The sequence below is a fragment of the Cyclopterus lumpus genome, chromosome 14 (genome assembly GCF_009769545.1).
Source record: "Cyclopterus lumpus isolate fCycLum1 chromosome 14, fCycLum1.pri, whole genome shotgun sequence".
Classification (NCBI taxonomy): Eukaryota; Metazoa; Chordata; class Actinopteri; order Perciformes; family Cyclopteridae; genus Cyclopterus; species Cyclopterus lumpus.
In genome coordinates this window covers 14,628,738-14,656,579 of record NC_046979.1, presented here as the reverse complement: position 1 = coordinate 14,656,579, position 27,842 = coordinate 14,628,738, and the positions used below count along the sequence as shown (strand labels likewise).

The window sequence follows — 27,842 nt, the reverse complement described above, 5'->3', positions numbered from 1 at the left end:
GTCACGTGGCTCCCCATGAACTTGGGGGCTAAATCAGATTTCTCAGTTTAAAGACACATGCTTTCTGATACTTTGTTGGGTATTCTGTTTACGTATAGTGCAGATACACAATATTTTTGGAAGGTAATGGTGGGCTTAACATACTATAACCTGAAGGATGTGTAATAATGGGAGACAGAAGAACGTTTCTTCTTTTTTCTTGAATAACAAACTGTTTAAAAGAGAATATTATACTGTACAGTTTGGTGGTGCAGCACAGCTTTCTGATGATGTTATGTGCTGGACTTGTGTATGTCTTTGTACATGTATGTAAAGTAAAGACAGAGAAAGAGAGATATATGTTTGCTTACTATCCCACACTGCTGGGAAGTGTGCAGGCGTCCAAATCCATCAGCCTCTGGACGTCTTAACGCTCTGACTTGACTTTGTAGCGCAGTACCAGGTAAGTAGCCAGTCTAAGGACCAGGAAGAAAACCCCCAGCATTATGAAGTCCACGTAGAGCTTTGCGTCTTCCACATCCAGCAGCTGCAGGACCTCCTCTGGTTTTTGGAACTTACACACCACGCCCGGACACTGCAGCTCCGACCGGTTCATCCCATAGATGGAGAGTATCACCCCCTCAAAACCGTACCTGAAAGACAACATTTCTAACGTGTAAAGGTTTCATTTAAAGAGAATCATTTCAGATAAAAGAAAAGGCTCGCCACAATGACAGATAGCCTAAATACATTTAGCAATACTCCAAAAGATTGTGGCTGAACTCTCTTAGATATTTGAACTACATAAACTACTGAAGATACCTGACATAGGAAACATAAGAGCTCCACTGTAGGTATTTGGGAATGGTGTCAAAATTGACAAAGAAGCCAGAGAAGAGGAGTACAGGTATGGCTGTGACTGGACCCACGAAGGTTGCTACCTGTGGAGCAAATAAGTAAAATTCAAATAAAAAACTGTCTCAATTAAATACATTGTCAGAAGATACTAGGAGAAATACGGCACAGATTTAGCATTGCACTTCTACAATGTTGAAAATGCACTTCTATAACATTGTTGGACTCATAATGGACAGTTTCAAAAAGGATTAAAGTCAATGCAGCACAACCAGAGATATTATTTTAGTTATTCCACTCATTCTTCTTTGTGGCGCAAACATTACCCACAATGCAACCCGACTATTAACACTTCATCTGGAGATTTGGATGCGTTATGCTAGTGGAAGCAAATGTAGCCTTGAGCCATTGCCTTTAAGCAGAGATGAAGAGCAGGCTACAGAGGTTTGCTCACTTCTTTATAACTCCACAACACTGTAATCAATTACTCTTTGCACATTACGCATTATAAAGCCATTACATTATTTTCATGATTACTCTGCAGTAAAAGGAATGTGTTACATGACTCATTATTGTTTGCCTACCTGAAGAGATGTGGATGCAGCCCCTATAAGCAGACCTAGGGATTGGGCCACCAGGGCCGTGGACGTGGACAAGGCCATGAAGAGCAGGTAGCGACTCGCCTCTGGAGGCTGATCAGTCATCCAGTACACTATACTACAATACATGATTGGACAAAGCACCTGTAGAAGATATGTTGTAGTGTTGCTCATTTGAAATATATACTGTATTCATGTCCAAACCATTATGTGCTCAATTATTTGAATATTACCTGGAATGGTATATCAGCCATAGTTTTGGCCAAATAATAGGCCTTCAGGCTGTACCAGTAGTTGAGATGTTCCCTCATAAACACAGACATCTCCAGAGGAACTATGGAACAACAGTAGTGTTAAAAGTCTTTCCACTACAACCAGAAAAACAAACAACAGCAAATCAATGTTTTCCATCTCTCCCGAGACTCAGCATCTTACAGGTTAGGATGGTGGGCATCAGGGCAGCAAACATGAGGAACAACATGGAGAAAAAGAGAAAACCAGTGTTGTTGAAGACCTTGCTGGCATCATTTCCAATGTTGAGATAAAGCAGGCCAATCAGCACTCCGATACAAATATGGGACATCACCCTGAGGTGGGTCAGCACCTTGGAAACACAAAATAAACATCAACACAACTCAAAAGCTTTTAATTGACATTGACTAAAGCTGTTTTCTTTCTTTTTTATAATAGGCTTTGCCTATTACAGTCTGAGTTTAAACAGATGTGGACAATATAATAATAAATTTACCATGTCTCTGCATATTGTTACAAAAGTTCTTTTGAAGAGGATGCAGAACTGTGTGAATGTACTGGTGGCAAAGCTGTGTTTCTCAAGTGTTCCTGTGTCCTGTGGAGAAAGACAGCGAGAACAATTAATTATGTATATAATACACAATTGTATGTGTACATACAAGACAACATCTAAAAGACAAACCATATCCTTTCCTATGTCACGTTGTGAAAATAGGAAGAATACAAATAGTCTGATTGTTTATTTTTTTATTTCATTTTAAATTGTGAGTGTATTTTAGTAATAAATATGTTATTTGAGTTCATGATTCAGAATGTATTTAAATTGTCCCTATTCTGATGCTAAAGAGACAGTTCACGTTTTCTTAAAAAGAATATAATGTCAGTATAGACCAAAAGAAATGTCCCTAAATGGAATTAAACCTCAAAACACACAATGCACACTGTCTCTGCACCCCGAGGTAATGAATGATGGCAGATATTTTGAGAGGGAGTAGAAGGTCACAAAAGTTGCAACAATATCTTGAATCATGCTATCGAAGAAAATGAAAGTTTGGAGACGTTGGACGTACATAAGGATGAAAAACATCCTAATCTCTGTTAATTAGTGTAAAGGTTACTAGCTGATGCCTACACAGAAAACACAAGATAGAAAGGGCAACAGAGAAAATCAATAAACTGAAAACATATTTTAAAGAGAGGGGCCTAACTGCATCATACAGGATTAATCATATATCAGAGAGCTCTTGGTGGTCTACATTTACAGTTTAAGTATTTAGCTGATGCTCTTATCAAAGGTGACTCATGGGGCTGAGAAAGAGCGAGTGAGTGGAAGCTGGAAGAGGCTGAGGAGAAAGATCAATGGAGTGGAGGAGAGGGGGAACAGTTTGGTTGATGTGTACAGAAATGGTTTACAGGGTATTTCATTTGAAATCCACTCCGTTCAGTGTGTGTTCAATTTTGGGGTTTGTTTACTGGCTGTGATACTTATTTAAAACCTAAAAAAATGAAGTTACGAGAGTACTATTGGTAAAAATAAACGCTACCACCGCGATTTTATTATACATTATTTAATAAGCATTTATCACAGATAAAAATGCAGATTTGCAAAAATATAGACACTTTTAATGTAAAGGAGTAGATCCCTTATTGTTTAATGGAAGCAGTTAATCCATAAGAAATCACGAAAGGAAACGATAAAGTCTGATGCAATTTCAATTTCTGTCTTGCAACAATTCTTTTAGATTATTAGGTAACACTTTATAATAACTGCTCGCTATTAAGCATTAGTTAAATATGAGTAAACACTTAATTCATAATTTACAAAGCATTGTTCCACACTTTATAAATGATGGATTCACCATTTCCAAATGAAGTATTATATAATGCTTCATAGCGTTCAGTTATTATAAAGTGTTACCGAGCCGAAGGACCAGAGAGCGACTTCTCTCGGCCACTGCTGCCTCTAACGTGACCAAATATTACAAAACAAACAAACATAAACAATAACTGCACGCTATGAAGCATTATATAATAGTTAATTTAAAAATGGTGAATACATTTTGTAATGTATGAATGCTTCATAGGGTGCAGTTATTATAATGAGTTACCGTTTATTTTTGTTTGTCTGTAATATTTGGTCATGTTAAAGTCAGACATTGTTAGTGTTCTGTGGTTATAGGGCTTGCCTTTTTGATTACTACGTGATGTGAGGCTATAACGTGTGTTATCCTAAGACATATACAGTAGGTGTGGTGCTATGTGAGAGGGGTGGTACCACTCACACTAGGACATTGAGAGGGAGAGGAAGGGTCATTTTTGTCTCTGGAGTTCTTCTTGCCCTCCTCGGAGCACAGTCCACCCTGGACAGCCTCAAACAGCACTGGATTAAGATCGCCATACTCCCCTGACGCCACCTCAATGACTGAGGACAGAGAGGACAAGCTGGTAAGAACAAAAACACAGACAAACACAGACACACACTTGTACTAAAGGAGTTGCTTGACTTACTGAAGTCAGCAGGATTGTGATACGTTGGACAGTGGAGGCCCAGGTTCTTCAGATAAGGGATGAGGTAAGGGACTGTGCCCTTGTATATGCACTGACCCTGACTGAGGATGTACAGCTGGAGGAGGAACACAGGTATGGCGGAATCAACATTCGTTCCAACACACTGACTGTCTGAATAATATATGAACAACTGACAAAACAACAGGACTGTGTATTGACTGCTGCGCTGCTTGTCAGCTGGATAAAATGAATCATGCTAGCCTGTGGAGCCCTGGTCTGAGCAGTAGCTAATGGAAAGCTAAATGTGTTCAGCACTAGAAGCACTCAAGTTACCTTATCAAACATCTCAAAGAGCTTGGCACTGGGCTGGTGAATGGTGCAGATGATTGTCCGTCCTCCCAGAGCCAAAGACTTCATGAGGGAAACCACCTGGAAGCAGGACGCACTGTCCAAACCACTGGGATGGGACGCAAGACGAGACAGAACACCACAGAGACGTCATTGAAGATGTATTTATGTGGCGATATCACACATTCAAAGCAGCCAAGTATTATCCTACCTGGTGGGCTCATCAAAAAACATGACGGGTGGATTGTTGACCAGCTCGAGGGCGATGGCCAGTCTTTTACACTGGCCTCCAGAGATACAGTTGGTGCGTGTCTGAGCACACTCCTGAAGACCCAGAGCAGTCAGGATCTCATCCACCTGAGACACAAAGAGTAACAGATGTGGTGACACGATGACGCACATAACTGAATGTAAGGGTGGGCCATAAGGATAACATATACAATCATGGTGCATGTGACCTGATATCATAATGTTGTCATATGAACACTTTTAGTTATTCATATATAAGAAACCATGTCACATTAGTGGCCAAAATGTTATTTCATCTAGAAAACAACCAAATGAAAATGTCTGTATTTGGTTAATCCAGTGAATCAGATTCTTTAAAATACAGGATACATCATTATGTTGATGCACAAATATTACAATAAAGCAGGCTGGCTCATTAGTATGCCGTGACTAATGGCAACTAGCTGAGCACTACTTTGACAAATTGATATTGTCTTGCTCACCTGTTGCTGAAATGTATTTTGTAAATTAAAATGCGATCAATATATTCAGACTTACAAGCTCTTTTTTGACCTGCATGCTCTCATTCAGTTTCAGATTGGCAGAAACCTGAAAGACAGACAGAAGTCGATTGAACATTATGGATTTAAGGAGGTATTTTGCAGTTTTTTTAATTTATCTTGAGATGACCTCACCATCATGGCCTCCCTCACAGTGAGGTGTGGCAGCAGCATGTCATCCTGCATGATGTAGCAGGACATCTTCCTGAAGGTCCTCAGGTCCCTTGGTCGGCCATTCACCAGGATCTGGCCCTTCATGCCCGTCTCCCTGTTTCCAAACAGAAAACTTAATTATATTACAGCCATTTTCTAAGCAGTGAATTATGTCCAAAGTATGATCTTCCACATCTCACCTGTACCCCGCCAGAATATTCATCAGAGTGGATTTCCCAGCTCCAGAAGGCCCCATTATGCCAATGAGCTCTTTGCTTTTGAATCTTCCTGACAGACACTTGAGGAGGGCTTTGTAACCTGACAAAAAGGGGAGAAAGATGTTATTTATAGAGCTCTTATTAGTATGACATTTAAGATGGTTAAAGTCAACTTAAAATATGTTATTGAATGTATAATGCACCACCTCACACATTACAGGTCAACTATTAAGGAATGAAACTCCATTGTTAGTTTATTTACTGTATAGTTTATGTTCTATATATATTATGGAGCTTACTGAGTCGTGTTGCATCGTGACACTCAGTTCTAAAAATACTTTCTCAGATAATTATGCAGACAGCAAGCCTAATTTCACTCCAGCAGAGGAAGTCACTGGCTGCTAATACTGAACACCAGGAACCATCAGGCAGAGTTAGCAGACATCATCCTGGCTAGCAGGCTACACTAAGCCAACCTTTAAAAAAAATACTAGAAATGCTGGAAATGGAAAGTTAGACAGATGTGCAGCGAGACATTACTGTAAAAAACAAAAACAACCAAACAAAGGAAACAAGCTACAGAAAGATCTAAGATCATGGCTTCCTCAGTGGCTCCAACAGAACAACCACCGGCATTACTTCCCTGCAGGGATTTTGTGTTGTAATGAAGAGGGGTCAGGTTTTCCTTCATGATGCAAACCAGTTTTAGAACGGACAATCTGAAGGCTTCCAGACATGGAAAGTTAAAAAGCGCTGTAAGTATCCTGTCTTGTTGTTACCCCTCACATCACCCATTTCTCCAGGGATGATTCTTCTTGTCTCGAGCTGCGTAAGGGACTCAGCAGAGCTGCCGGCCCCCTTAACCCTGACTCTATGAGTAAAGTGGCCTAATGGCAGTGCCCCCTCCTCCCACGCAGGGTTATTACATCAGAGAGCCTCCATTTAGACAGCAGAGCAGCCTGCTGTTAGTGAAGCAGCGCTGCTCTGGCATGTGGTGCATGCTGATGAGCCAACCCGTCGCATAATAATGGTGTTATACGCACGAGGCTGCGAACACATCCTGATGAGCCAGTCTCATGAGAGCCACAGAGTATAGCTGACCTCAGTCACCTCACTGTCAAAGACACACCGATTTAACAGCATGTGACAGTGCACATCAAATCTGATCTCACCGGAAATATCAAAGTAATTGTTAGACAAATTATTATGAGTCAAGGCTTAGGTGGGGTCATCACATGTCGCAAATTGGAGCCCTTGACAACTCAATTCTCACACCAGGAATATCACGTTTCCATGAAGCGGTATGATCTGAAGAAAAGTAGTTTGTTTCATTAATACAATCAGAATAATAACCTGTTCATATAAAATGCTGTCATGTGCACATAATAAATTAGAATATAGAGTACGCCATCTGACAGCATTTCAATTCTGCATATTGGTGGATGTTACAGAAGTACAACTAAACATCATCTTTTTTTAATAAAAATGTGTTCTCGTTCCTTGTCAAAACCTAGTGCCCAAATAATCCACGAATCAACTCGACCGCCGACAGTTTGGTCAAAGATTCAGGTGTTACGCTAGTGGAGGCTAAAGTATCTTCGAGCTAATAACCACAAGCGGAGATGAACTGCTGGTTACTGAGGTCTGGGAAGCTACAGCTGAAGCTGACTCAAGTGACATCACTGAAGGCAATTTATCAGACTTTGAACAGCTCCTTCTGGAGACACAAAAGGCGACATACAACTTCTTCACATGTGCTAATTTACAAGACCTGTAAACAGACTTCAATGTGTTACGTCACTGGAGTAGTTAAGCTATTTGAAATACTTATAACTGTATAACTCCACTCAGTTCAAGCTAAAAAAACTAATTATAGCAGCTTTAAAAATAATAAAAACACGTCTTTCAGTAAAAACTAATTTCTCCAATCCTGCACACACAGAGGGGATGAAAGAACAATAGCATCTGTCTGATGTCCTTGACAATTCTCTAATGGTCTGTCTCCTCTCACATCAGGACATTTAGTAGACAACATACTCAGACTCTGTATAAACTGCTATCATTTTCATAACCATCCACTAAGAAAATGAGCACACTTAGTGAAGCAGCATGGGTTACTTTGCATCAAGGTCATAAATTTGAGTTATCGTGTGCGTGGTGATGCATTTTCAAAGAACTGTCTCAGCAGCATGGATTATGTTGAGTCCAAGATGGGATTTTATCTGAAAAGATGACCACACTCCTCCGAACAGTTCATCGAAACAGGAGCAGAGATTCAATTGCAGTAAATAGCAAAATGCAGAGGTGATATCACCTAGAGGCATGTCCACCTTTTCCTTCTCTCACTCCCTCTTCCTGTCCTTCCCATTTGGTGGCTGGGCCAGTGTTTCACCAGCTAGGAGAATACCCTCAACATGAAAGAAGGTCACAGCAACAACAACCTAACAGATATACATGGCCGACAAGAACCTACAACGAATGCAGACAGTGGGCCCCTCATACATCACCGAACCTTCCTGAGCCCTTTTACAACAAAGTAAACAATTCTAAATTCACTGCTTTACAATATATTCCTCAGAAATCTCTTCCTATCGGCCACACACATTATAAGGAGGGACTCATGGCTTCAGTGTCTCAAAGATAATAAAACAAAACCTTGAATAACAAATGCCATGAATAACAAATGCCATCATGGGTTCAAGTCTCCTCGTTCACTTCATCCTCTTTCCTATATTAGCTGTAATTGCATATTGTTAAGCAGAAATGACATATAATGATTTTTTCAAATCTCTGACGACCAAAAATCACAGCAGAATAACAGCTTCAAGCTCTGCGTGATTATACCTGATTTACAGGAGCTGCAGAGAATCAGCTCTGAGCTTAGCTTGTCAAATGAGACACAAACACCAACAAGCCCCTTAGTGTAAGCTACAATTTATGTCAAATGTAAGCGCAACACCCTGATTATATTACTGTGTGAGTGGCAGAGGTCATTGGAGAGGCAGAAAGGGGTTGGACGTAGCTGGATGTACAAGAATATGACGAGAGGTTCAGTCAGATTGGAAGGAGAGTAAAATGGCAGGCGGGCCTTTCTATGAAAGGCATAGCTTAATTAATAAAAGCTGGGACACTTCCTGCTCACACATCAACAGTCTGATGAGCTGAAGCCGGCACGCTGAAGAGGCAACGCAAACAACAACCGAAACCACAGGTTGATTTACGAGACCACTAAAGCAAAAACATCTGCATCAATCGTTTTCTGATCCTCCTCTTTCATGCCCTCCATACTTCAGGCTTCACAGGGGAACGACAAACACTCCTCTGCCAGACTTTCATAATGCACATCAATATTACACAAGACTGAAAATAACACACAAGACAACCTGCAATGCATAATGTAGGGCCTCTCCTAAGGATGCTACGTGGCGAATGTGAATAAAGGATTCCTCTGAAGTCCATGGCCCTCACCCTGCTAAATACACAGGATGTAACAAGAGCAGCTAAACATAGTACAAAGGGTGGTTTAGTGGACAAGCAGAAAGGACCAAAGGTTGGAGGCTCATAATTTGAAAAGTTGAGTTGAAATGCTGTTCATATTTCATGAGTAGATCAATCGTGGGCCTGACTCACCGCCTCTCATCAGACAACACAGGGGGAAGAGAGGCCAGCAGTTTGCCAACCTGCGAATGTAAATTATTTACTATGTCTAAACTCTGCTGAGCGCAGCAATGCTTACCAGCACACTGCCTGCTACAACGAGGTGGAAGTGTGCAAGTGTGTGTGTGTGTGTGTGTGTGTGTGTGTAATTTTGTTAATACATGGCTGGGCTACATGTGTCAGAACAATAGAGCAAAGCAAGAGGGGCAGACTGACAACAACAAAATAAAATAAAAACTATCTTAAATGTCACTACAGCTTTTAGATGCCTCCCTTGAAAGGTCTGCCCTCCATATATTGATCTTCATGGGTGCTTGCTTGCTTGCTCATCCATCATGGTTACTATGTGAACTGAGCTTTGCAGTACCTCTCCTCCTCCACCAGGGACCCTCGCGGATGGTGTACGAGAGCTCATTGAACTCCAGGTCCACAGTAGAGCGGCGTGGGAGGTGGGAGAAGCGCTGAGCCTCAGTGATGTGGTTCTCCACTTTCTTCAAGTGGATGAGCAGCGGCGCCTCCGGCGGCGCTCCGCTGTGGACTTTGGTCTCCTCCATGGGGATGCTGACCGAGCCCTGCTCCAGTGTCCTCTCGGCCATGGTGAAGGCTGCAATGGGGGACAGACATGTCAGTCTTTATAACCGTTTTCAAGCTCAACTCCACTCCCCTCCTTCAGAAAATAAGCCTCACATTTTCATACATGAAGATGCAGATGTTAATTTAATTTAATAAACAATTCAATGTCCTCGAGTTGGTTGATGATGCCTCAGCAGATGTGTGGATACCAAGGTGTGTTGCAGGAATGATTTTAGGATGACTTCAGAGACCCATCTTCAAACGAGGTGCTGGGTATGATCTGATTGTAGTTTATTTCATGGACTGGCTGGTTGAGGGGAATGAGATTCTGAGTAGTCGGGATCTGGTTTCAGTCCTGCAGCACATAGCGTATACTGCTGATTCACATCAATTTCCTTTTAGACAAGGCATCCTGTCATGTAGTGTCTTTTATGATGTAGTAGCGGCTGGTCCATTAGCTTTAAAATAATCTGAAACTGAACCAGGTTGTTTCACCAAGATGTCAGAAGGTGTGCAGTACCAGATTCAGTTGCCATTACTATTTCCTTCATCATGTAAAATTAATTTGTTATTTAACAAAATATACTCCAGTACTAAACAGTTATGTGAATGATTCAAATGAGGTGTTTTTTAAAATAATCTAGTGCCCTATACTTTAAATAAAGAGCCATGAAATTATCAGTTGAATGTTTAAGGATGATCATGTTTAAATGCTCAAGAAAACTAATGAGATGTGTGTTTAATTGTATTGCGTGTACATTATAAAGGTGCACTTCTAACATACAAAAACACCAGATTCTGTCAAAAAAAGGGTCAGAAAAACTCTAAAATCTACGTATTTGTGTGCATGCACTCCTGACATTGACATTAATTATCGTCCCAAAACACTTTCAGACTGCTTTGAACATATTTGAGCAAATATAGAAGTCATGCGGACACACAGATGTATGTTGTCTGTTTGGGTCAGAAATAGATTACTGATTAATTTAGGCCCATATCCTCGTGAAAATATAATGTTCACGATTCATGTAGGTTATTGTCATAAATACTGACAAATGTGACGCCACTCATTAGAGGCAAAGAGTTATGGAGCAAAGCAACAACTTGTTTGAACACATAAAACATCCACTGCTATACCATGCAGTCTCTCTTGCTCATAGGACTATCCATGACCTGTATTTGTTCAATTAAACATCCTCATGTGAAGAGGGCAGTGAAGGAAATTGACCATGACTTCTATTGATCACCCTGCCATTAGTGAATTTCCATTACAAGTCTGCATATAAGCTCAGTAAAACACAGACAGGCTTTAATGGCCTCGTCAGATTGAAGGCCCTGCTGTTCCGTCCTGTGCGGCCCCTCAGCAAGGACATGTGAGCACACATAGCCATTGTAAAAGTCTCCCGGGGATGAAATATGGTTATTAAATGTATAGCTTTGCAGTGGTGTGGCGACTCTGCTCTGCAGTGACTTGTCAGTGATGGGGGAGGCTGCCAGCTCTCCAAAAAGCACCTGTTAACAACAAACTGATGAGGATGAAAACACCAGACACTATTCAGGATACATTCAGGACACATATGCAGTATATGGCTCCTGCTGTGTGTTGCATTGCACGTGCACATGCACATGCACACTCAAACACGCACGCATGCACGCATTGCACATACTTAATATTGTGTGTCGAAATGACCAGCTCAGCCCGGGTTCTCTTCTCTGGGTGAGAGCAACAGTGCTCAGTTGATCGCTTCAGACAAAACAGCACACTCCCTCTACATCGGAAGGTCCCCAAACCGTCATAGCCATGTCAAAAAACAAACAAACAAGATGCTCACTCTGCGCCACAGTCCAGGAAAAATCCGTATCGGTCGAGAGGCATTAAAGGACAGGGATGTGTTCTCCGTATCAATATGTCTCGGGGTGCGGCGCACACCATCCCGTATCCGCTATACAGCAACTCCCCAGATTAAAACCATGTCCGGCCCCGAACTACGACTGCACCTCCGAGAATCGTCAGGGGAACAGGATGCCTGTCATGTTTGTTGTCTTCCTCGGTGGGATTATTCCTTTCAGTGAATCCATCCCATCCGAACTCGCATCGAAATACTCACACACATCCTCAGCAGTGGGTGTCGATGACAATCTCCAGTCTCTGGCACCTGGAATGAAACAAAAACGGCCAAGCAGCGCTGCAGATGCTTCAGCAGCAGCTCGATAGAGCAGCCAACGTGATCCTGTGGCGGGTCAGTGCGTCTGTGTGGTACGCACGCGGGTCTGGGATACAGGGCGTTGCTGTCAGGATGCTAATGGTGGGGGTACAAATATTGTTTTGGTTTTGATGTAATCCTCGCTCCCTAATACTCATCATGACCTCACGTTTTTAGAATGAAATCATTAAAAAACCAAACATGAGCATGCGACAACATGTTGTTCAGGCAAATACGTGCACAGATGATAATATACACACTTGAAGTCACTGTAAAGACATTTGAAAGATATTACGGTGATTTAAGGCTAGCTAAAAGTCGGAATGAATTCCCAGTTGATTAAATTGATTAATTTAGATCAGATTGATGCCGCAGTCTGCTTCATTAAATGAGCCCCTCAGACGCCAATTTAAACCATTTAAGTATTCCATTTCCTATTCTGAGGCGACTCGTCTCTGTGGGTGAGAGGAATGGGAATAACCAATGGAATGAGGATAAAGCTCCGCTAGTACTTTTCTAATGTGCCTCGTGCCACATGATATTGAGGTGATCGATTCGGCTCCATCGCTGTCGCTGCACTACTGTTGACAGTCTGTGTAAACACGCGGAAGGTTCCGGTGAGATTTTAAGGCCCCGCTGTCTCTTTAAAGGCCGCACCTGCGCAGCTGCCTGGTGCTGATGCTGCAGTGCCCGGGTTATTTTTGGTAAAACAGCCGGGGTTACTCGCGTTCAAGCGGGCCCTACAAGGCTTACATCCCCCCTGAGAGGAAACCAAAAACATGTTTAGCCAATTGTACCTGCCTCTTAATCAGACCAATTCAAAACGGGCTTCACCGTAAATGAGCAACATGAGCAATGTCAGCACAGCAACCCTTCTCTCTGTGTGATATACAGCCTCCGTTATAAATGCCTTATCCCCCATGCACAATCTATTCAGACAGAGACACCGTAACACATGTAAACCATCACACTCATTGCAAAGCCTAGCCCATCATTATCAATCATCACAGGTTCGTACTGTGCTGCAACACATTTCGTTCTTGTTATGTTGTTCTGCAGCTCAACCTTGGTGTGACAGAGACGAGTCAGTGACCAACATAAAGATGGATGCTTTGATTTTAGGCTCAGGTATGTGGTTTGCATTGAAGCTTGGCTGACTGAGACTGCAATATACACGTGAGGTGCTACTTCAATCCATTATTATACACTGTAAGATTCGTGTTCAAAGCTCCGGGTCCCGTGGCCGCAGGAAATTCAGGATTCGAGTTAAAGTTTAACAATATTTAATGGCAAAGATAATACTCATGTAGCGTTCACGATCGTGGGGCCAGAAAGGAGGAACTCTCCACAGACGGAGTGCAGCTCCCAGGGAGCCACAGACCAGGGCTGTCTCGAGTCTCCAGACCAGTAGAACCATGTCCCCAGAACAAATGCTCGGCTATTAGTATGGTCATGCAAATGAATTCACACCTAAAGGTTAGTTCTATTGGTCAGTTCAAAGGATGCCGCCATTCTGTTCGCTACACCAATTAGTAAACAGGATAGGTCAAAGCTCACTCTTCCGGTCAAGGACAGGAAGTTCCCCTTCACAATAAAACCCTATTATCCTGACCATTGTCTAAACAATAAAACATTCATTCATTCTCATGCATCATACAGTTAATCATTACATTTGTCATTAAAACAGAATAATAAAACAGTGATCCTCTCTTATGTTTCATAATACATTCCTCCAGAATATTCCTCATAATATCCCAAATTAATTATCATATCTTTCTTTATGTATTAATTTAAAACATAAACTTCTTTTATCTACATGTGCAAATATATATAAAATCCACTACAACCTAACAACACCTAAAAGGCCAAATCCTGATTGCATAATGTAATATTTGCCTCGAGGAAGGAGATATGACTTTTCTTACACTCTCTGAAGAATAGGCTTGAGTTTGCATGCATACATTATCTAAGATCAACCAATCTTATTCATGCCCTGTGAGGAAACATAGCCACAATGAGGATCATTAATCAACTAAATGATCGTTAAGTCACTTTAGAGATAAGTTCTCTGTTCATAAAGCACACATTAACAGTGACTGACTGACACAGCAAACAGTCATGTTAGTTTTAGTTTCAGTCTGTGGCTGTAAATATTGAAACTCAACAAAGACATCTTTACACAGTGACATGGTGACTGCAGGAGTAAAGGTTTTCTACTGGAGTGCGCTCGTAAATGAGGGTTATAGGCTGGCACTATAAGTACTGAGCTGCGGTGCTATAGTCGACACCTGAAGGACACGATCGTACAGGATGGCACTGAGGACAACTGCTCTCCTCTCTGTGGGGTTTCTTCTGCTGCTAACCAGAAGAGCTCTCACAGAGCCAGGTAAATATATAAGATGGGTGTTGTGTGTGTGTGTGTGTGTGTGTATCATGCAAAGAGTCACTATAACTGAATATACCATGGTGTGCAGGTCCGGCGACTCTTCCTATCAGACTGTCTGTGGAGAACGATCTGTCTAACATGACTCCTGAGTCCCATTTCAGCTTGGTGGTAGAGGGAGGTGTGCTGCTGAGCGCTCTGAGGAGACTGCAGGAAACACAGCGGGACTTCAAGTAAGACCACCCATGGCACCCCCTTTAATATCTCTGCATAACATCCTTTATTCTTAAAGGTGGCTCGGCTGTTTCTCCTTTGCAAGCTTGTGATGACCTAGTTGTGCTGTGGACAGATGTCCTGACTCTATGTGTGTGTGTGTGTGTGTGTGTGTGCATGGCCAGGTTCACTGTGAAGGAGGACCCAGACTTTGGCCTGTTACTGGAGAGTGTGAATGGAGTAGCTGGGAACCAGCACGAGCAGACTTACTGGGAGATCCTGTCAGAAAGCTCTGGAGAGTACAGCAGGCTGGATGTTGGTAAGCATCCTCCCCAGAGATGCAGTACAACATATCTGACTTAATGAGCTGTAATGAGACCGGAGAATTGGCTTTCTTTTCACTCACTTGCCTCAGGATGTCCTCTGGTGTGACACTAGAACTCCTTCAATATCTTTAATCTTTCCTTTTATTAATGCTATGGACACTCGTGCGATATAAAGTTTGAATTAGATTGAATATATTTTATATGATTTTTGCTGTTCATGACGACACAAGTATGCGTTATTTTTAAGGATTTTTTGGATTAAATAAGATGCATTACTAGTTCCCCCTTATTGTAAAATTGATATCAATGCAAGAACACAGCGTCAACTGAGCATTGGCCCGCTCAGCATCTGTGTTTATGAACCCTAATATTAATGCTGCTGATCCAAACTCTGTCCTTTTCACAGGAATTGGCTGCTACAAACCGAAAACCAATGAGCACATCATCCTTAGGTTCAGCACCTGGCGCCAACAGTGATGAACCAACTGTTCAGAAGGAACTCTTCAAGATCACATGTGGAAGAGATTCCAATATTTGTTCCTATAAATGCAAAGGGAGGTACATGTTGTGACCTAATATGTGAGATAACGAAACAGCAACATCTAGTGGCAGTCAGAAGCAATTTTATTTATCAAACGCACAGAAAGTAAAATGTAGACCCCAGAGACAATATAAGAAGAAACACTTAAAGTCTGTTTGAGGAACTCGACTGCAGATTTAAGCTCTGAAGTGTGTTGTTTTCAACCAAGAAGGTTCTAGATTAAAAAAAATTATCCAGCACAATAATCCAGTGAATAAAGTCTGCAAAACTGAAAACACACTATTTTTAAAGGTGGTGTGGATTCTTTGACTTCAGAAAGAGGAGCATAATCTCCTTCCTTTTATATGCATCATTTCACATGTATGTAATCCATCAAGGTAATAACGATTTGATTTTGCAAAAGAAAAAGATATGTGTGTTTTTTTACATTCAATGATTTACATATTAAAAAGTGAACCTGGTCTACTACCTGAAAAAATTCAACGCTCTTCGTGTTAACAAACTCCTGAGCTCCCCAACCAAAGCTCCCCCCTTTGTAACAAGATTAAGGTTTCATCTCCTTCCAAGACAGATGGACTGAGAGGAGGAGCGACGAGTAATCTCCGTGGTTTCACTTCCCTTTCCTCTGGTCTTTATTCCTTCCTTTATCTAGAAAAACAAACATGTTTACAAACATATGTAAAAAATATAAAGCATGCAAGTTATTCCTGGTGGATATAATTTGTGACATAACATTTATCAAGTCAATTCAAACAGAAAGTGCTGTCTGAGCTACCAAATGTGAACCCAAGTGAGCTTCCTATCAAACACAGACCATAACTTGACACTTCAGGTAAAACTTTTTATTTTATGTATTTAAAATAATTATTTGAGCCGAGTCTGACCCATCCTTTAAGACTGTATTAAAATTCATTTTTCTTTTCTGACCCTTTCTCCACTGTAATAATCCACCACTGACTCTAAGGGATTTGAACCTCAGACACTGTCATCGTGTAAAATCCTATCTTTAGAAACCAAAGAGAAATTGTAGGCGTCAGTGTGCCAAACAGATTAAATCAATGTCTTAAAACATCCAGATTTTGGTCCACTGATTGATCCACACAATTGGATGAAGCAGCATAAACATAGCGTGGCTCTGCGGTGGGCAAGCTGTCTGTGTATTTATTTGTCATCTGATGTCTTACTGTAAAGGCAACATAGTGTTTTCTCCATATTTAGCCTGTACATTCTAAAAAAATAAAAAGGCAAAAGTGTTCTTTGCGTTGAAATTTCTCGAAGAGACAGCTATGCAGGTTTAAACCAATAATAAATAAATGAGGTGTATTTTCATTCGAGTCAACATCGCATCAGTTCATAATTTAAGCTATCCAGTGTGATGAGGAAGCTACTCACCACATGACAAAGCACAGTCACAAATGCAAGGGACACACTGTGCAAAGAAGCGCTTCCAGCCAGTCTCCTTCTTCATACAGTTGTCTATCCGAGAGCAGCCTTGTTTTGGGCTGCCGAAGTAGCTCTTATCTGCACAGGTGGAGTTGCACGTCCCATTTAGTTCCCCCTCACTGATTTCAATGCGTCCCCGCTGACACATTCCTATAAAGACATGTAGAGGGAGGTCATATGACGAGCTAGAGGATCATAAGGGTGATCTTTGTGGTCAGTGTTTACTCACTGAGGCAGGTAGGTTTCGGAGTCCAGAGGCCATTAGGTTGGCAGTATCTGGTCGGGTTTCCCAGGAGCATGAACCCAGGCCGACAGGTGTACCTCACCACAGAGCCCACCCACCAGTCGTTACCAAAAACCACTCCATTATAGTCCACGTCGGGCCTCCCACAGTTCACTGCCATACAATGCAAAGGAAATGCATTGGCAAAGCATGACACCAAGCTCCAGGTTGATCCGACGAAGCGACTTCTAATCTAATGTCAGACATTGTCGTGGTGGTCTTACCTCGGCACAGGGACTTGTGGCCGAGCCAGCAGCAGCTCGAGTCCCCACAGCGATCTCTCCTCAGCTCCTCGTGTCGCGCCTTACAGCCGCCGAAACAAAGGGGCGCTGACCCGGACCAGTAGATGTCGTCTATGAAATCTGGTTGTGGAATCCATTCTGCCTCACCTACAGTCCAACAGTGTTTTATTAGCGTTTGCACGCATCACAACTGGACAAATCACAAACATTCATATGATGTATTCAACGTTTTAATGTGCAAAACTCAATTTGGAAATATTGATAGGCCTCAAGGCCAAGATTAAGAAACATGTCATTGTTGTTATAGAGGAACCCATGAGCTTGCAAAAGCATGATTGAAACACAACATCATACTGCCATTACAGGAGGTCTTACCACTACCTTCCACCTCACCAATCCATCCAGGAAACTGAAAACTGGCTATTTGGAAGGAACCGAACAGCAGCACCAGCAGTAGATTTAACCTCACGGCGTCCATTTTTCAAGTTATATTTCTGTACATCATCATTCTTGCAGTCAACAGACATGAAGCCCGTAGAAGCTGTCCCAGTGGAGCTGAGTTCACTGACTGCAGAGAGCAGAAGCAGAAGCCAGTAAGTAACACTTCAACTAAGCTCTGTGTGCCGCCTAATCTTCTCCACGCTGCTAATGCCGCTCCGTACTGCACGTCATGCTGCGACAAAGACACAAGTCATGACTTAGGTCACCTGATCACCACAGCTTTTCTGATGAGACCATCACATTGTCAGGTCGGTTATGGAAAAAGGTCATTTTGACTTTTGAATATCCGATCACTGATATTGTAAGTACGTACCTTTGAGGAGTAGAATAAAAACATGAACAGTATGTGCCCATTTTCAGGCTCAATATTTGATTTTATCAAAAGGATTAGAGTAGAAATATACCTTGAAATAGTCTTTCTAGATATAGTTTGAGTAAATAACACTAGAGCAACACAATTTCAGTCACCTTATAGCTGCTTTTCTACATTTCAGATCAATACAATGAACAGTCTAGCAGACTGCGCTGCAGTAGAGCATTTAGATTCAGCAGGGGGCGCCAGTACAGATAGTAATACTATTAATGCAATTATGCATTTCACTTTTAAAAATGATTAAATACAACTGTGTGCACCATTAAAGACAAACAACAAATAACTAAAACACTTAAAAAAAATACAATTATAATTTCAAATGTGAATTTTGCAAACATGTTGTTAACTTTATTTAAGTTGTAGATGAAGCATAAACAAATTACAGAGCTCATGAAGTATGCCCTCTTCAAAAAGGAGAGGATGAACTATTTCTGAATATCTGGGACAGCATTCCCATGTAAAAGAGAATGGCAACGCACTAGGCAGTGCACCATTAGTATCACACTGTTTAAATGTGTTAAGATACAATGAATAACTTGAAAATCATAATAAATACCAGAAAACAGACTATGCACAGGCTCAACATCAGTAAACAGAAAACACATAAAAAAACAGGTTTACCTAACATAGGCTAATATTCAAAATGGGTCATCATGGAGTATGCATCCCTTCATTCAGACGTTTTAATTTATTATTAAGTGTCTCAGGTCCCCATTGAAGGCTCATCATGTGCCATGATCTGTGAAACTGCACAGCTGATAACAGAATGCCCAGTCATGTATGGGACGTGTATGCAGGACTAGCAGTCAATCCTGCCGCTGAGCAGTATCCTAGTCCTCCCCCGCTTGTGACAAAACTCCAGTGAGAACGTACAACATGCCCTCTTCCTGACTGCCCTCCTCCACGCTGGCTGTGGGCTCCTCAGTCCTCTGCTCCTCCAGCAGCACCCCTCTCAGTTCTACCTGCAACTCTGAGGAAGTTGCCCCCGAGCATTCTTCCTCAGTCTCGCCACTGTCGTCATCATCATCATCATCATCCTCCGCTTGACTACTTTGCCTTTCCCTCATCAGCTGCTCTGTCAGTTCCACACTCTCATAGCGAATCAGCTGCAGCCGCAAGAAGCCGTCCTCGTGCTCCTTGTACCTGACAGAGCGATGAAGAGGCCATCAGTGATGCAACGACCCAGACATCTTTCCAGACACAATTCAGCATTACTGGGTTGATTTATTTGTTATCAATGCAAGACTTACCTGAACCTGGGGTGTCCAGAGGGCCATTTGAATTGGTGCTTTTTGTGCAGGTGGACAGTTAGGTTGTTGCCCCGGGTGAAGCACTGATCGCACACATGGCATTTGTAGCGAGCTACAAAAGTACCCTGATTCATAAAAGATAACATTGGAGAACTATAAAGGACAATAAAACTCCCCCTCCGAGGGTAAATTAACAATATTTTAATAATTTCACCTTGTGTTCTCTTTTGTGGTGAATGTTCATGGTGCCAAGGGTACGAGAGGTGAAGCCACAGCCGGGGACGTCACAGTGAAAGGCCGGCTCGCTGCTGTGGGTATCCAGGTGTTTGCGCAAGTCTATCAGATTCTTACAGCTGCAAATACAAACGTGTAGGAGTATGAAGAAGACAATAATGAAAGTGTGTGTTTAACAGCTTAATCTTGCTGCAACTTCAGAGGGTAGAGACCTGTATTCGCAGTATTCACAGCTGTACGGCTTCTCGTTACTGTGGCGGAACTTAATATGGTTGCGAAGTGAAGAGGGCGATGGACAAGTCATGTCACACAGCGGGCATTTGTAGTGGCTCACTGTACCAACGAGAAAAAGACAAACCAGGGATGAGATTTTGTCAGCTAATAATACTGCAGAGCGGTTTGATCTGTACAGGAATCCCTCATTCACAAGTAGAGTTTATAAAGGCCTATTTTTAGCTATGCGTGTGTCAGGCCAGGAAATCACGATGAAATAATGTATTTTTTTATTTGACTGATTTCTTTGCAATGTGAGTTGCTTATAGAATGCAGGGGTCCAGAGAGTTGTTTATCTGTGCAGAAACTCAATTGGCAATGTGTGTTTTTGTGGGAAGTGGGGAAGGATTTATTGCACTGACAGTGAAAAAAAAGAAAACACGCAAATTTGTGAAGGACTATTTGACAAAAAGTTCACTGGTATATGGACTTGCTCGTATGTCACAGTGATTATACCTATCCATCAGTTCTCTTGTTTCACTTAGAACAGGCATGAACTGAAACCAGTTGCAGCAACTATTCCATACAAGTACATGTACAAAAGTAAAGAATGGTGTGGAAAATGGTTATGAGAGTAAAAACTGTGTATGATTTTAAGTTATTTGGCTTAAAAATGCAAAAAGAGCAGTGTGGTCTTTTAAGTCCTCCCCAGCACACAGGAATAACACCTGTTCACGCTGATGAAGGAGGGACTGACCGTGGGTTCTCATGTGGTCTCTCAGTAGCCTCTCTGTTGCAAAACGTTTGGAGCAGTGGGAACACTGGAACCTCTGACCTACAACACACACACACAAGCACACAAAGCAAAACTTCTTAGATGCTAAAATTGTAACGTGTTGTGAACCTTGTTATTAAGTTCCCTGACATGAACATTACCTTCCATGGCGCTCTGTCTTATTATGTGGTCAAAGAACTTGGTGTTGTTAGCGTACATCCCTCCACAGCCTGGACATGCCACCACCTTCTCTTGGGTGTGGCTGCGCAGGTGCTCCCGAAGTTTAGGACGTCCTTTAGCGGTGGCTTCACAATCTGTAGTCATGACGTGTAATCTTCAGTGAGTAATTTCTGATCTATAATCTTGGAGATAAATCATGTTAAATTACGTACCTTTCCATCCACAGCGTATTGGGAATTCATAGTCTCCCGCTGGTACGTCAACGCACAGGCTATGCATCTCTACATGGCGATAGAAATACTCTGGATTTTCATACGGTGGTTGCTTTAACACATAGAAAGAAGAAACACATATCCAGAAATATTTTGAGTCCGAGAACAACACGTTTAAACTCTACTTCACTCACTTGACAAGGCAGAAATCCTCCCAAATGATCTCACATTGAAGTCCAGTCACTGCTTAGCTTCTGATATCATTTACACAACATGTATTTGTTGTATCAAGTGAATGCAATAAGGTAAGTAATGCTGCCATTTGTTGTGTATGAAATGTCTCACAGATGTAGACTTTTTGCTTTCCATACATTGTGGAACCCTACAGATTACTGTACCTTGCGTACTAAACTGAAGCCTACAGGTAGAAGTAAATAAGTAATCTGGCCTATGTTAAGCTTACCTCACAGTCCTCCCAAAGGCAGATGAAATTGTCTGGGATATCAGGGATGAGGTTGCAGTTCTGGTAGCAGATGGAACAGGTACCAATTTCAGGCTGGGCATTCAGCACCTGCTGACCCAACTGCTTCAGCTTATTATGGTAACAGTGAAAGAACAGGTGTCTGCGCAACTCTTCAGGTCCCTCCACAGAGCAGAAACCACAGTCTCTCCAAAGACAGTTTCTCTCCCCTTGGCACAAAAAAACAAAGAGTTTGCATTAGTAGGCATCAACCTACGCATTGCACCAATATGTATCATCTAATAAACTATAGCACGTTGTAAAATGAAGCAATAACTATTCGCCTGAAGTGGCCGTTAAGTAGTTTCCACATTACTTCATACAGTTCTAATTCAACATTAGCTAAACCACAGGCAGCTACTTTTAACTACACTATGAACAACTCCTCACCTTCTGTTTCTTCTACGTCCTCCTCCGCCATGTTTAGAGCCTTAAAGTGACCCTCCGCATGGTTGCAGAAATTATCCATCCGACTGAACGAGTCCTGGCACGAACTCCATTCGCAAACCAATTTCAGTGTTTTCTTATGGATCCGTTTGTTCGGAGGCATTTCTTTAAATCGTAAACGGCCTAAATGCAGTTCGTTTCGCCCCCAGACTGAAGCTATGAACGTCGGCCAGGCTCGACCATAACCCCGTGCTAATTAGCTAACACCGGGTGCTGGTTGGTAATTGTCACTGACTTCTGACAGTGACCAGTTCTCTCGTTACAGCTTCAGAAACGCCCTCCTGTGACACTTTGACCAACAACAAGCAAATAGCGCGTTATATTCTTACTTCAATAGGAGCTTCAACACAATAATATGCTGTACAAAAGCACGGACATGATGTAAACATGAGTTGTTTTGGCCAACCGCAAGAAACACGGACTGTGTGCTGTGCAGATGTCTCCCCAGAAACAAGTGTACTTCTATAGTTCCGGCTGTAACACGTACCGCTTTACGCAGTCGCCTACTTGAGTGAAGAAGTACTTTCATTTTCATTTAATGCAAATATGGTACATTTATTTGGCAGTTATATATACAATTAAAATGTTTTACATACAAAACAAAGGGGTTAAACACCTAACACCCTAAAAAGGAGTAGAGCTTGATGATATTGTTGAGGTACTGATTGACTAGCATCTATCTTTTTATTTACACAAAGCATAACATAAACAACCATTGTTAATAGCAACCATTGTAAAGATTTGTGAACAAGATGTTGACTATTAAGCTTTGGTAATTCTGCAGTGCAATTTCTTATTTGTAAGGCCAATATACACACTGGTAAGAATACATCTGTGTCGACCTAAAATCAGGTGATACAAACTTTTCATTTTTGATCCTTGAAATATTTAGCTGAATGCAGGACTTTGACTTTTAAGTATGTGTACATTTTCATCTTGCTCCTTCTCATTAAGAAACAGAGTAATTCCTAAAACTGCAATAATAATGATGGCAACATCTTATATTTTCATTTTCTCATCTTTAATTTCTCAATTATAGGCTTTCATCTCCACAGTAAACAGTTTTCTCCTGAACAGAATACTCCAGTGCCAGTTTACTTCACATTAACGTTTGCTGAACACTCGGGGGGGGGAAATGCATATCAGTCATAAAAATACAGCTATAATACCAAGAAAGGTATACACATTTGTTCTCATCAGGACACCCTTCACCCTCCATAGCCCTAAGTAACTTTGTCAACAACTCAGTCTCCTCCTAATTCTTGGTCTTAAGACTGATTCTAGCCTCATCTCTTCACTGCTTTTCATCACAATGACCATTGTGTGTTCAGAGGTAACAAAACAATACAATTATAATAATTATATATTAACATAATAATTAATATTACTCATGTTATGGTAAATTAAGTGGGAATGGGCACATTTTCCCAAAGCCATGTTTGCATTAACAGCAGATTCAAGTAATGGACCGCAGCGTGAACATTTGATATTTTCTGAGAGCACTTCTACATCCATTAAGCTGTTATCCAATCGAAACAATTTAGTGGCCTCAACCATTGATGTTGGCTGACCTGAAAACTGAAAGTCATCCCTTGTACTTTCCTTTTAAAAAACAAGTACAAAAATATACTTTCAGTTCGGACACATACGATCATTAAGACCTAGTTACTTTTTCCTGTTTGCAATTACTGATATTCAGGAGAAAAACACCCTGTGTTTGTCAGACCCCTAGCAGTGTATGTTCAAACAAAAATGTTGGACAAAGTCAAATATAGATTTGAACCTTGCACTGGATTTATACTCAAAGTAGAGTGACACAGAAAAGTAACAGTGAGGTAATGGAGTCTATCGAAAGGCAGATGGACCACGAGCCTGTAAAATAGTTCCATAAAACAACATCATATCTCCTCTTTCCGAGAGTGCTGTCTAGACGTCGTAGAAGAGACGCACCAGATGATAACGGATCCCAAAAGCCACAACACTGCCGATCACCTGGGAGAGACACAGCAATGAGCATCGGGTGAAACATTCACATACTTCCCAATGACGAGCACTATTCCAGGGTATTTGTTATACCTGTATGATGAGCATGATGACTGTGAGGTTTCTCTCATGGGTGGGGCCGATTAATTTCAGGACCAGATTTATTAAGGTCATGTTGTTGCACTCAATAAAATCATCGTCTCCCTCCTGGCCTCTTCGCACCTGCAGCAGCTTTAATAACTCGGCCACCTGTTGAGGATCATTATTTGTACAGTATTGTTATAACCCAATACACACAGCAGTACACCTGCCACTCCACAAGAATCGCTGCCTACACAGTCACTTGTTTCAGCAGTACGTAAAGTTATGTAATGAAGTAAAAAACAAATGGCAGTTCTGTCTGGTTATCTGACAAATGATATTAAAGTTTAATCAGATCAAATGCTAACTGGTCCGCTAGTGTTATTGTTTGAGGTTGTTACTGCATCTGCACCATCAGGCACGCTGCTACCCACTAGCTTTCATTCACTGAGGGTACATGCAACCCCTCACACGGGCCCTTGTAGTGTATACTGGACTGTGGGTATGATGTGCAAGCTGTGCATCCAAATAATGCCACTGCCTTCTGATGCTGCACAATGACAAATAACTCAGAAACAAATAGTCTATTAAATGATTAGATCAAATAGCAAGTACACCTGGAAAGCATTCTCTACTTTGAGTTTTTCAATTGTCAAGATGTTTTGCTTTTCTCTGGTTTATATCATTTTTAATACAAACTATTTGCATCTTTTACTGTTAGTTGGACAAAACCAGCAATATGAGCACAATATATTGGGCTCTGGGAAAATGTAATGTTTATATCATTAAAATGAGAGAATAAACAGGTGCAAGAGCTTTACCTGCAGAATGAGGTTTCCTAATTTTGAGAGGTTCTTTCTTTTGAACTTAGAGTAGCTCATCCCCAGTTTGCCTGTGTCTGGATTCAGCCTTTCATTGGGAGAAAGTGAAGAGGGTGAATGGACGACATTGATAAATGAAAAGATGTCAAAATTATTTAAAAGGTTGTATACCTGGGGAGCCGGTGTCTGGGACAGGGGATGACGTGAAAAAGTTGAGGCAACGAGTAGACAAAGTTAACCACTTGAGGAATGAAGAAGAGCAGCATTGTTTTGCTGAAGTGCCCCAGAATGCCGACGACAGCGAAGGTCATCCCAGCAAAGTAGCAGAAAGTATCTCCCACAAACACAGATGAAGGATACCTGTGACAAAATAGGTTGCAAGGCGACACAAATTGAATACATCATATATGTTTTCAAACTGCGTTTTCAAAATGTTTTCATAAAACGGCCTCAGTTAATAGGTTGAACTTACCAGTTGTGGTAAAAAAGTGCTAATGTGGTGAAGAAGAATGGGATCATGAAGTAGAGGGAGAAAATATGGTCATCACGGTAATCTCCTGATAAAGATGAAACATGTTCAGCCTTTTTGCACGTCATGCAACAGGAAAGTTGTACACCGTGAAATATCCACATTTATAAATCATGCAGCATCACATTCAGTCTGAAACGGGTGATAACTTCCACCAGTGTGATACGATAATTCCACACTATCTTCACTTGTTTCAGGAATGTCCAATACACCCATGACTTTGCAGAGTCGAGGGTGTGATCTGTAATGCTGGTGATGAGAGAGGAAACAGCCACACACCACTGAGCTCCACCAGGTTGAAGACGATGATGGAGCCGGAGATGAACAGGGCTTGACCGGACTCGATGCCATTGATGCCTGCTAGGATGTTGATGGCATTTGTGCAGAAAACAGCAAGCATTCCCATGTAGACGTAGTAGAGAATACCTGCAGGAGATCATCAATGATAGAATTCAGAGTGACTGCAGCTGTGTCATTTCCTACATCAAACGAAACAAAACACGGTATCCAGAAAACAAACATAATGCGTTTCCCTAAAATGTTATGCATTGCTTATCAGAATAATGGGCAGAACATCTAATAGGTAAAGACAACCACTTTATGTTTTCAAAGGAAGGTCCATACAGTTAAATTAGTACCCAGGACAAAGATCCTGCTGGAGGCATTATATGTCCTATCTGGCCTGGGAACATTTGGGGGTTGCTTAGCCTGCTGCTAACCAGACCATGCAGCAGGCAACCGCACAACTCACCCAAATCCAAATTCAGCCCGAGCAGGGCTCTGAAGGGCTTGGGCACCACGATGACCGTATTGCCGAAGTTGGTAAAATACACCATGAGCAGCGGCAGGGACGCCATGGTGGGAAGCAGGAGTTTGTGTCTCCACCGCAGGTTCAGTACGTCATCAGCGAAGCCCAGGAAGATCATGCAACAGATGGACAGAAGTGCACCAATCAGCTGTACAAGCTGAAGCCCCCCCCCCAAAAAAAGAAGACAACAACACAGAGAAAAGAGTTGAGTTTCAGCTCTGATAGAAACAAACAGGTTCACGGTGCACCTATTGACCCACCTCATCGTGTGGGAAGCCCTTGCACTGATCTCCTACGAAGCAGCTAAGGAAAGGCACCGGGATGAAGCAGAAGAGGATGATGAGGAAGACCGTCCCACTGATGACTCCTTGGGACTCTGGGCTGCGAAAAGGGTTGACCAGGAAGAGAAACAAGGCGAGAATGAGAGCAGGGATGGGGCACATTGGACTATCAAACGAGACACATTTCACCTAAAATATTACTAGTGGTAACAAATCACGTGATAGATAATAAAGTTACTCACACTTCCTTTTTGGATGTTTTGTTTAGGTCGATTCCGTATAATCTGGCTGAGATAAAATGGTCTTTGAAAGCAGGAATGAGTTTCAATGTGGCCATGCAGCCGAGTACCGACAGGAAACAGTTGATCACCAACGGCAGGACGGGTACTGGTGACATGTTTTCAGGCATTTCGGTGGGTCTGTTTCTAAGCGATCAAATCACGTTTCTAAGCTAATCTAACGTCGCCTCTTCAGGCGATCGATGACCGAGCTGTGGCTGTGTTCACTGAGGTAACAACATGTCATATCGTTCATCTAAAACATACTACACCTCCGTGCTTCCGGTGTCAAAGAGAAATACGTCCACGAGTTGCAATGGTAATCCATACCATCTTGCATTACGTGTTATTGCTGCTAATATCTGCTGTGCCTGGTTGTCTGAACTCCACGTCTGTTTAACCATATCCCGAGTGATACGGGGAGGTGGGACTTCCGGTCGATCCCTTCAAAATAAGATTTCATTTAAAACGTCACAGTTCTTGCATGAAAGTCATTTTTTTAAATAAATACATACATACTTTTTTTCTAAACAGAATGCCACTGTATTTTAAACTATTCCATTACAAAACAAGCCTTGCATTCAAAAAGGCTATGGACTATGCAACAAAAGGCCTATGACCCAGAGTTATAATAGATTATATAATATATTATTGGATTTATACTTATTGATGATGTATTAATGTATAAAGAACATAACATTATTGAAGCTGGTTGTAGAACTATGTAAAACCTTAATCTGCAAAGTAACTAGAGATACTAGTCTCGTAAAACAAGGAGAAGTATAAAGTAG

At 41.7% G+C, this 27,842-nt stretch overlaps 3 protein-coding genes across 3 annotated transcripts; all 3 read right to left on the bottom strand.

The window, feature by feature from the left end:
- Positions 1 to 201: 201 nt before the first annotated feature.
- Positions 202 to 12,165, bottom strand: abcg4a (ATP-binding cassette, sub-family G (WHITE), member 4a). The gene is made up of 15 exons (XM_034550369.1): positions 11,598 to 12,165; positions 9,725 to 9,961; positions 5,683 to 5,800; positions 5,465 to 5,597; positions 5,328 to 5,378; positions 4,753 to 4,898; positions 4,527 to 4,650; positions 4,194 to 4,308; positions 3,968 to 4,107; positions 2,182 to 2,280; positions 1,869 to 2,037; positions 1,667 to 1,767; positions 1,419 to 1,577; positions 802 to 920; positions 202 to 632 (listed from the first exon to the last, which is right to left on the bottom strand). Exons 2-15 carry the CDS (start codon positions 9,951 to 9,953, stop codon positions 407 to 409), a joined length of 1,929 nt encoding a protein of 642 aa, XP_034406260.1. The 5' UTR covers positions 9,954 to 9,961; positions 11,598 to 12,165; the 3' UTR covers positions 202 to 406.
- Positions 12,166 to 18,761: 6,596 nt separating this feature from the next.
- On the bottom strand, positions 18,762 to 22,726 carry hinfp (histone H4 transcription factor). Its single transcript, XM_034551062.1, has 9 exons — positions 22,214 to 22,726; positions 21,767 to 21,993; positions 21,304 to 21,415; positions 21,073 to 21,225; positions 20,894 to 20,971; positions 20,136 to 20,256; positions 19,904 to 20,042; positions 19,690 to 19,814; positions 18,762 to 19,582 (listed from the first exon to the last, which is right to left on the bottom strand). The coding sequence occupies exons 1-9, from the start codon at positions 22,371 to 22,373 to the stop codon at positions 19,270 to 19,272; spliced, it is 1,428 nt and encodes a 475-aa protein (XP_034406953.1). The 5' UTR covers positions 22,374 to 22,726; the 3' UTR covers positions 18,762 to 19,269.
- Positions 22,727 to 23,272: 546 nt separating this feature from the next.
- dpagt1 (dolichyl-phosphate (UDP-N-acetylglucosamine) N-acetylglucosaminephosphotransferase 1 (GlcNAc-1-P transferase)) lies at positions 23,273 to 27,465 on the bottom strand. Its single transcript, XM_034550922.1, has 9 exons — positions 27,016 to 27,465; positions 26,753 to 26,873; positions 26,436 to 26,649; positions 25,964 to 26,110; positions 25,628 to 25,712; positions 25,327 to 25,515; positions 25,156 to 25,243; positions 24,347 to 24,502; positions 23,273 to 24,262 (listed from the first exon to the last, which is right to left on the bottom strand). Exons 1-9 carry the CDS (start codon positions 27,180 to 27,182, stop codon positions 24,197 to 24,199), a joined length of 1,233 nt encoding a protein of 410 aa, XP_034406813.1. The 5' UTR covers positions 27,183 to 27,465; the 3' UTR covers positions 23,273 to 24,196.
- Positions 27,466 to 27,842: the final 377 nt, after the last annotated feature.

Excerpts from the sequence above, each read along its gene's own strand:
- abcg4a (XM_034550369.1), bottom strand. The coding sequence starts at position 9,953 with ATGGCCGAGAGGACACTGGAGCAGGGCTCGGTCAGCATCCCCATGGAG. Across the intron at positions 4,309-4,526 it reads TCTTTGAGATGTTTGATAAG|CTGTACATCCTCAGTCAGGG; the intron begins GTAACTTGAGTG and ends TTCCTCCTCCAG. Across the intron at positions 1,578-1,666 it reads TGGCTGATATACCATTCCAG|GTGCTTTGTCCAATCATGTA; the intron begins GTAATATTCAAA and ends TATCTTCTACAG.
- hinfp (XM_034551062.1), bottom strand. The coding sequence starts at position 22,373 with ATGCCTCCGAACAAACGGATCCATAAGAAAACACTGAAATTGGTTTGC. Across the intron at positions 20,972-21,072 it reads AAGACAGAGCGCCATGGAAG|GTCAGAGGTTCCAGTGTTCC; the intron begins GTAATGTTCATG and ends TGTGTGTTGTAG. Across the intron at positions 19,815-19,903 it reads ACCACAAAAGAGAACACAAG|GGTACTTTTGTAGCTCGCTA; the intron begins GTGAAATTATTA and ends TTTATGAATCAG.
- dpagt1 (XM_034550922.1), bottom strand. The coding sequence starts at position 27,182 with ATGCCTGAAAACATGTCACCAGTACCCGTCCTGCCGTTGGTGATCAAC. Across the intron at positions 26,650-26,752 it reads AGGGCTTCCCACACGATGAG|CTTGTACAGCTGATTGGTGC; the intron begins GTGGGTCAATAG and ends GGGGGGCTTCAG. Across the intron at positions 25,713-25,963 it reads CAACCTGGTGGAGCTCAGTG|GAGATTACCGTGATGACCAT; the intron begins GTGTGTGGCTGT and ends CATCTTTATCAG.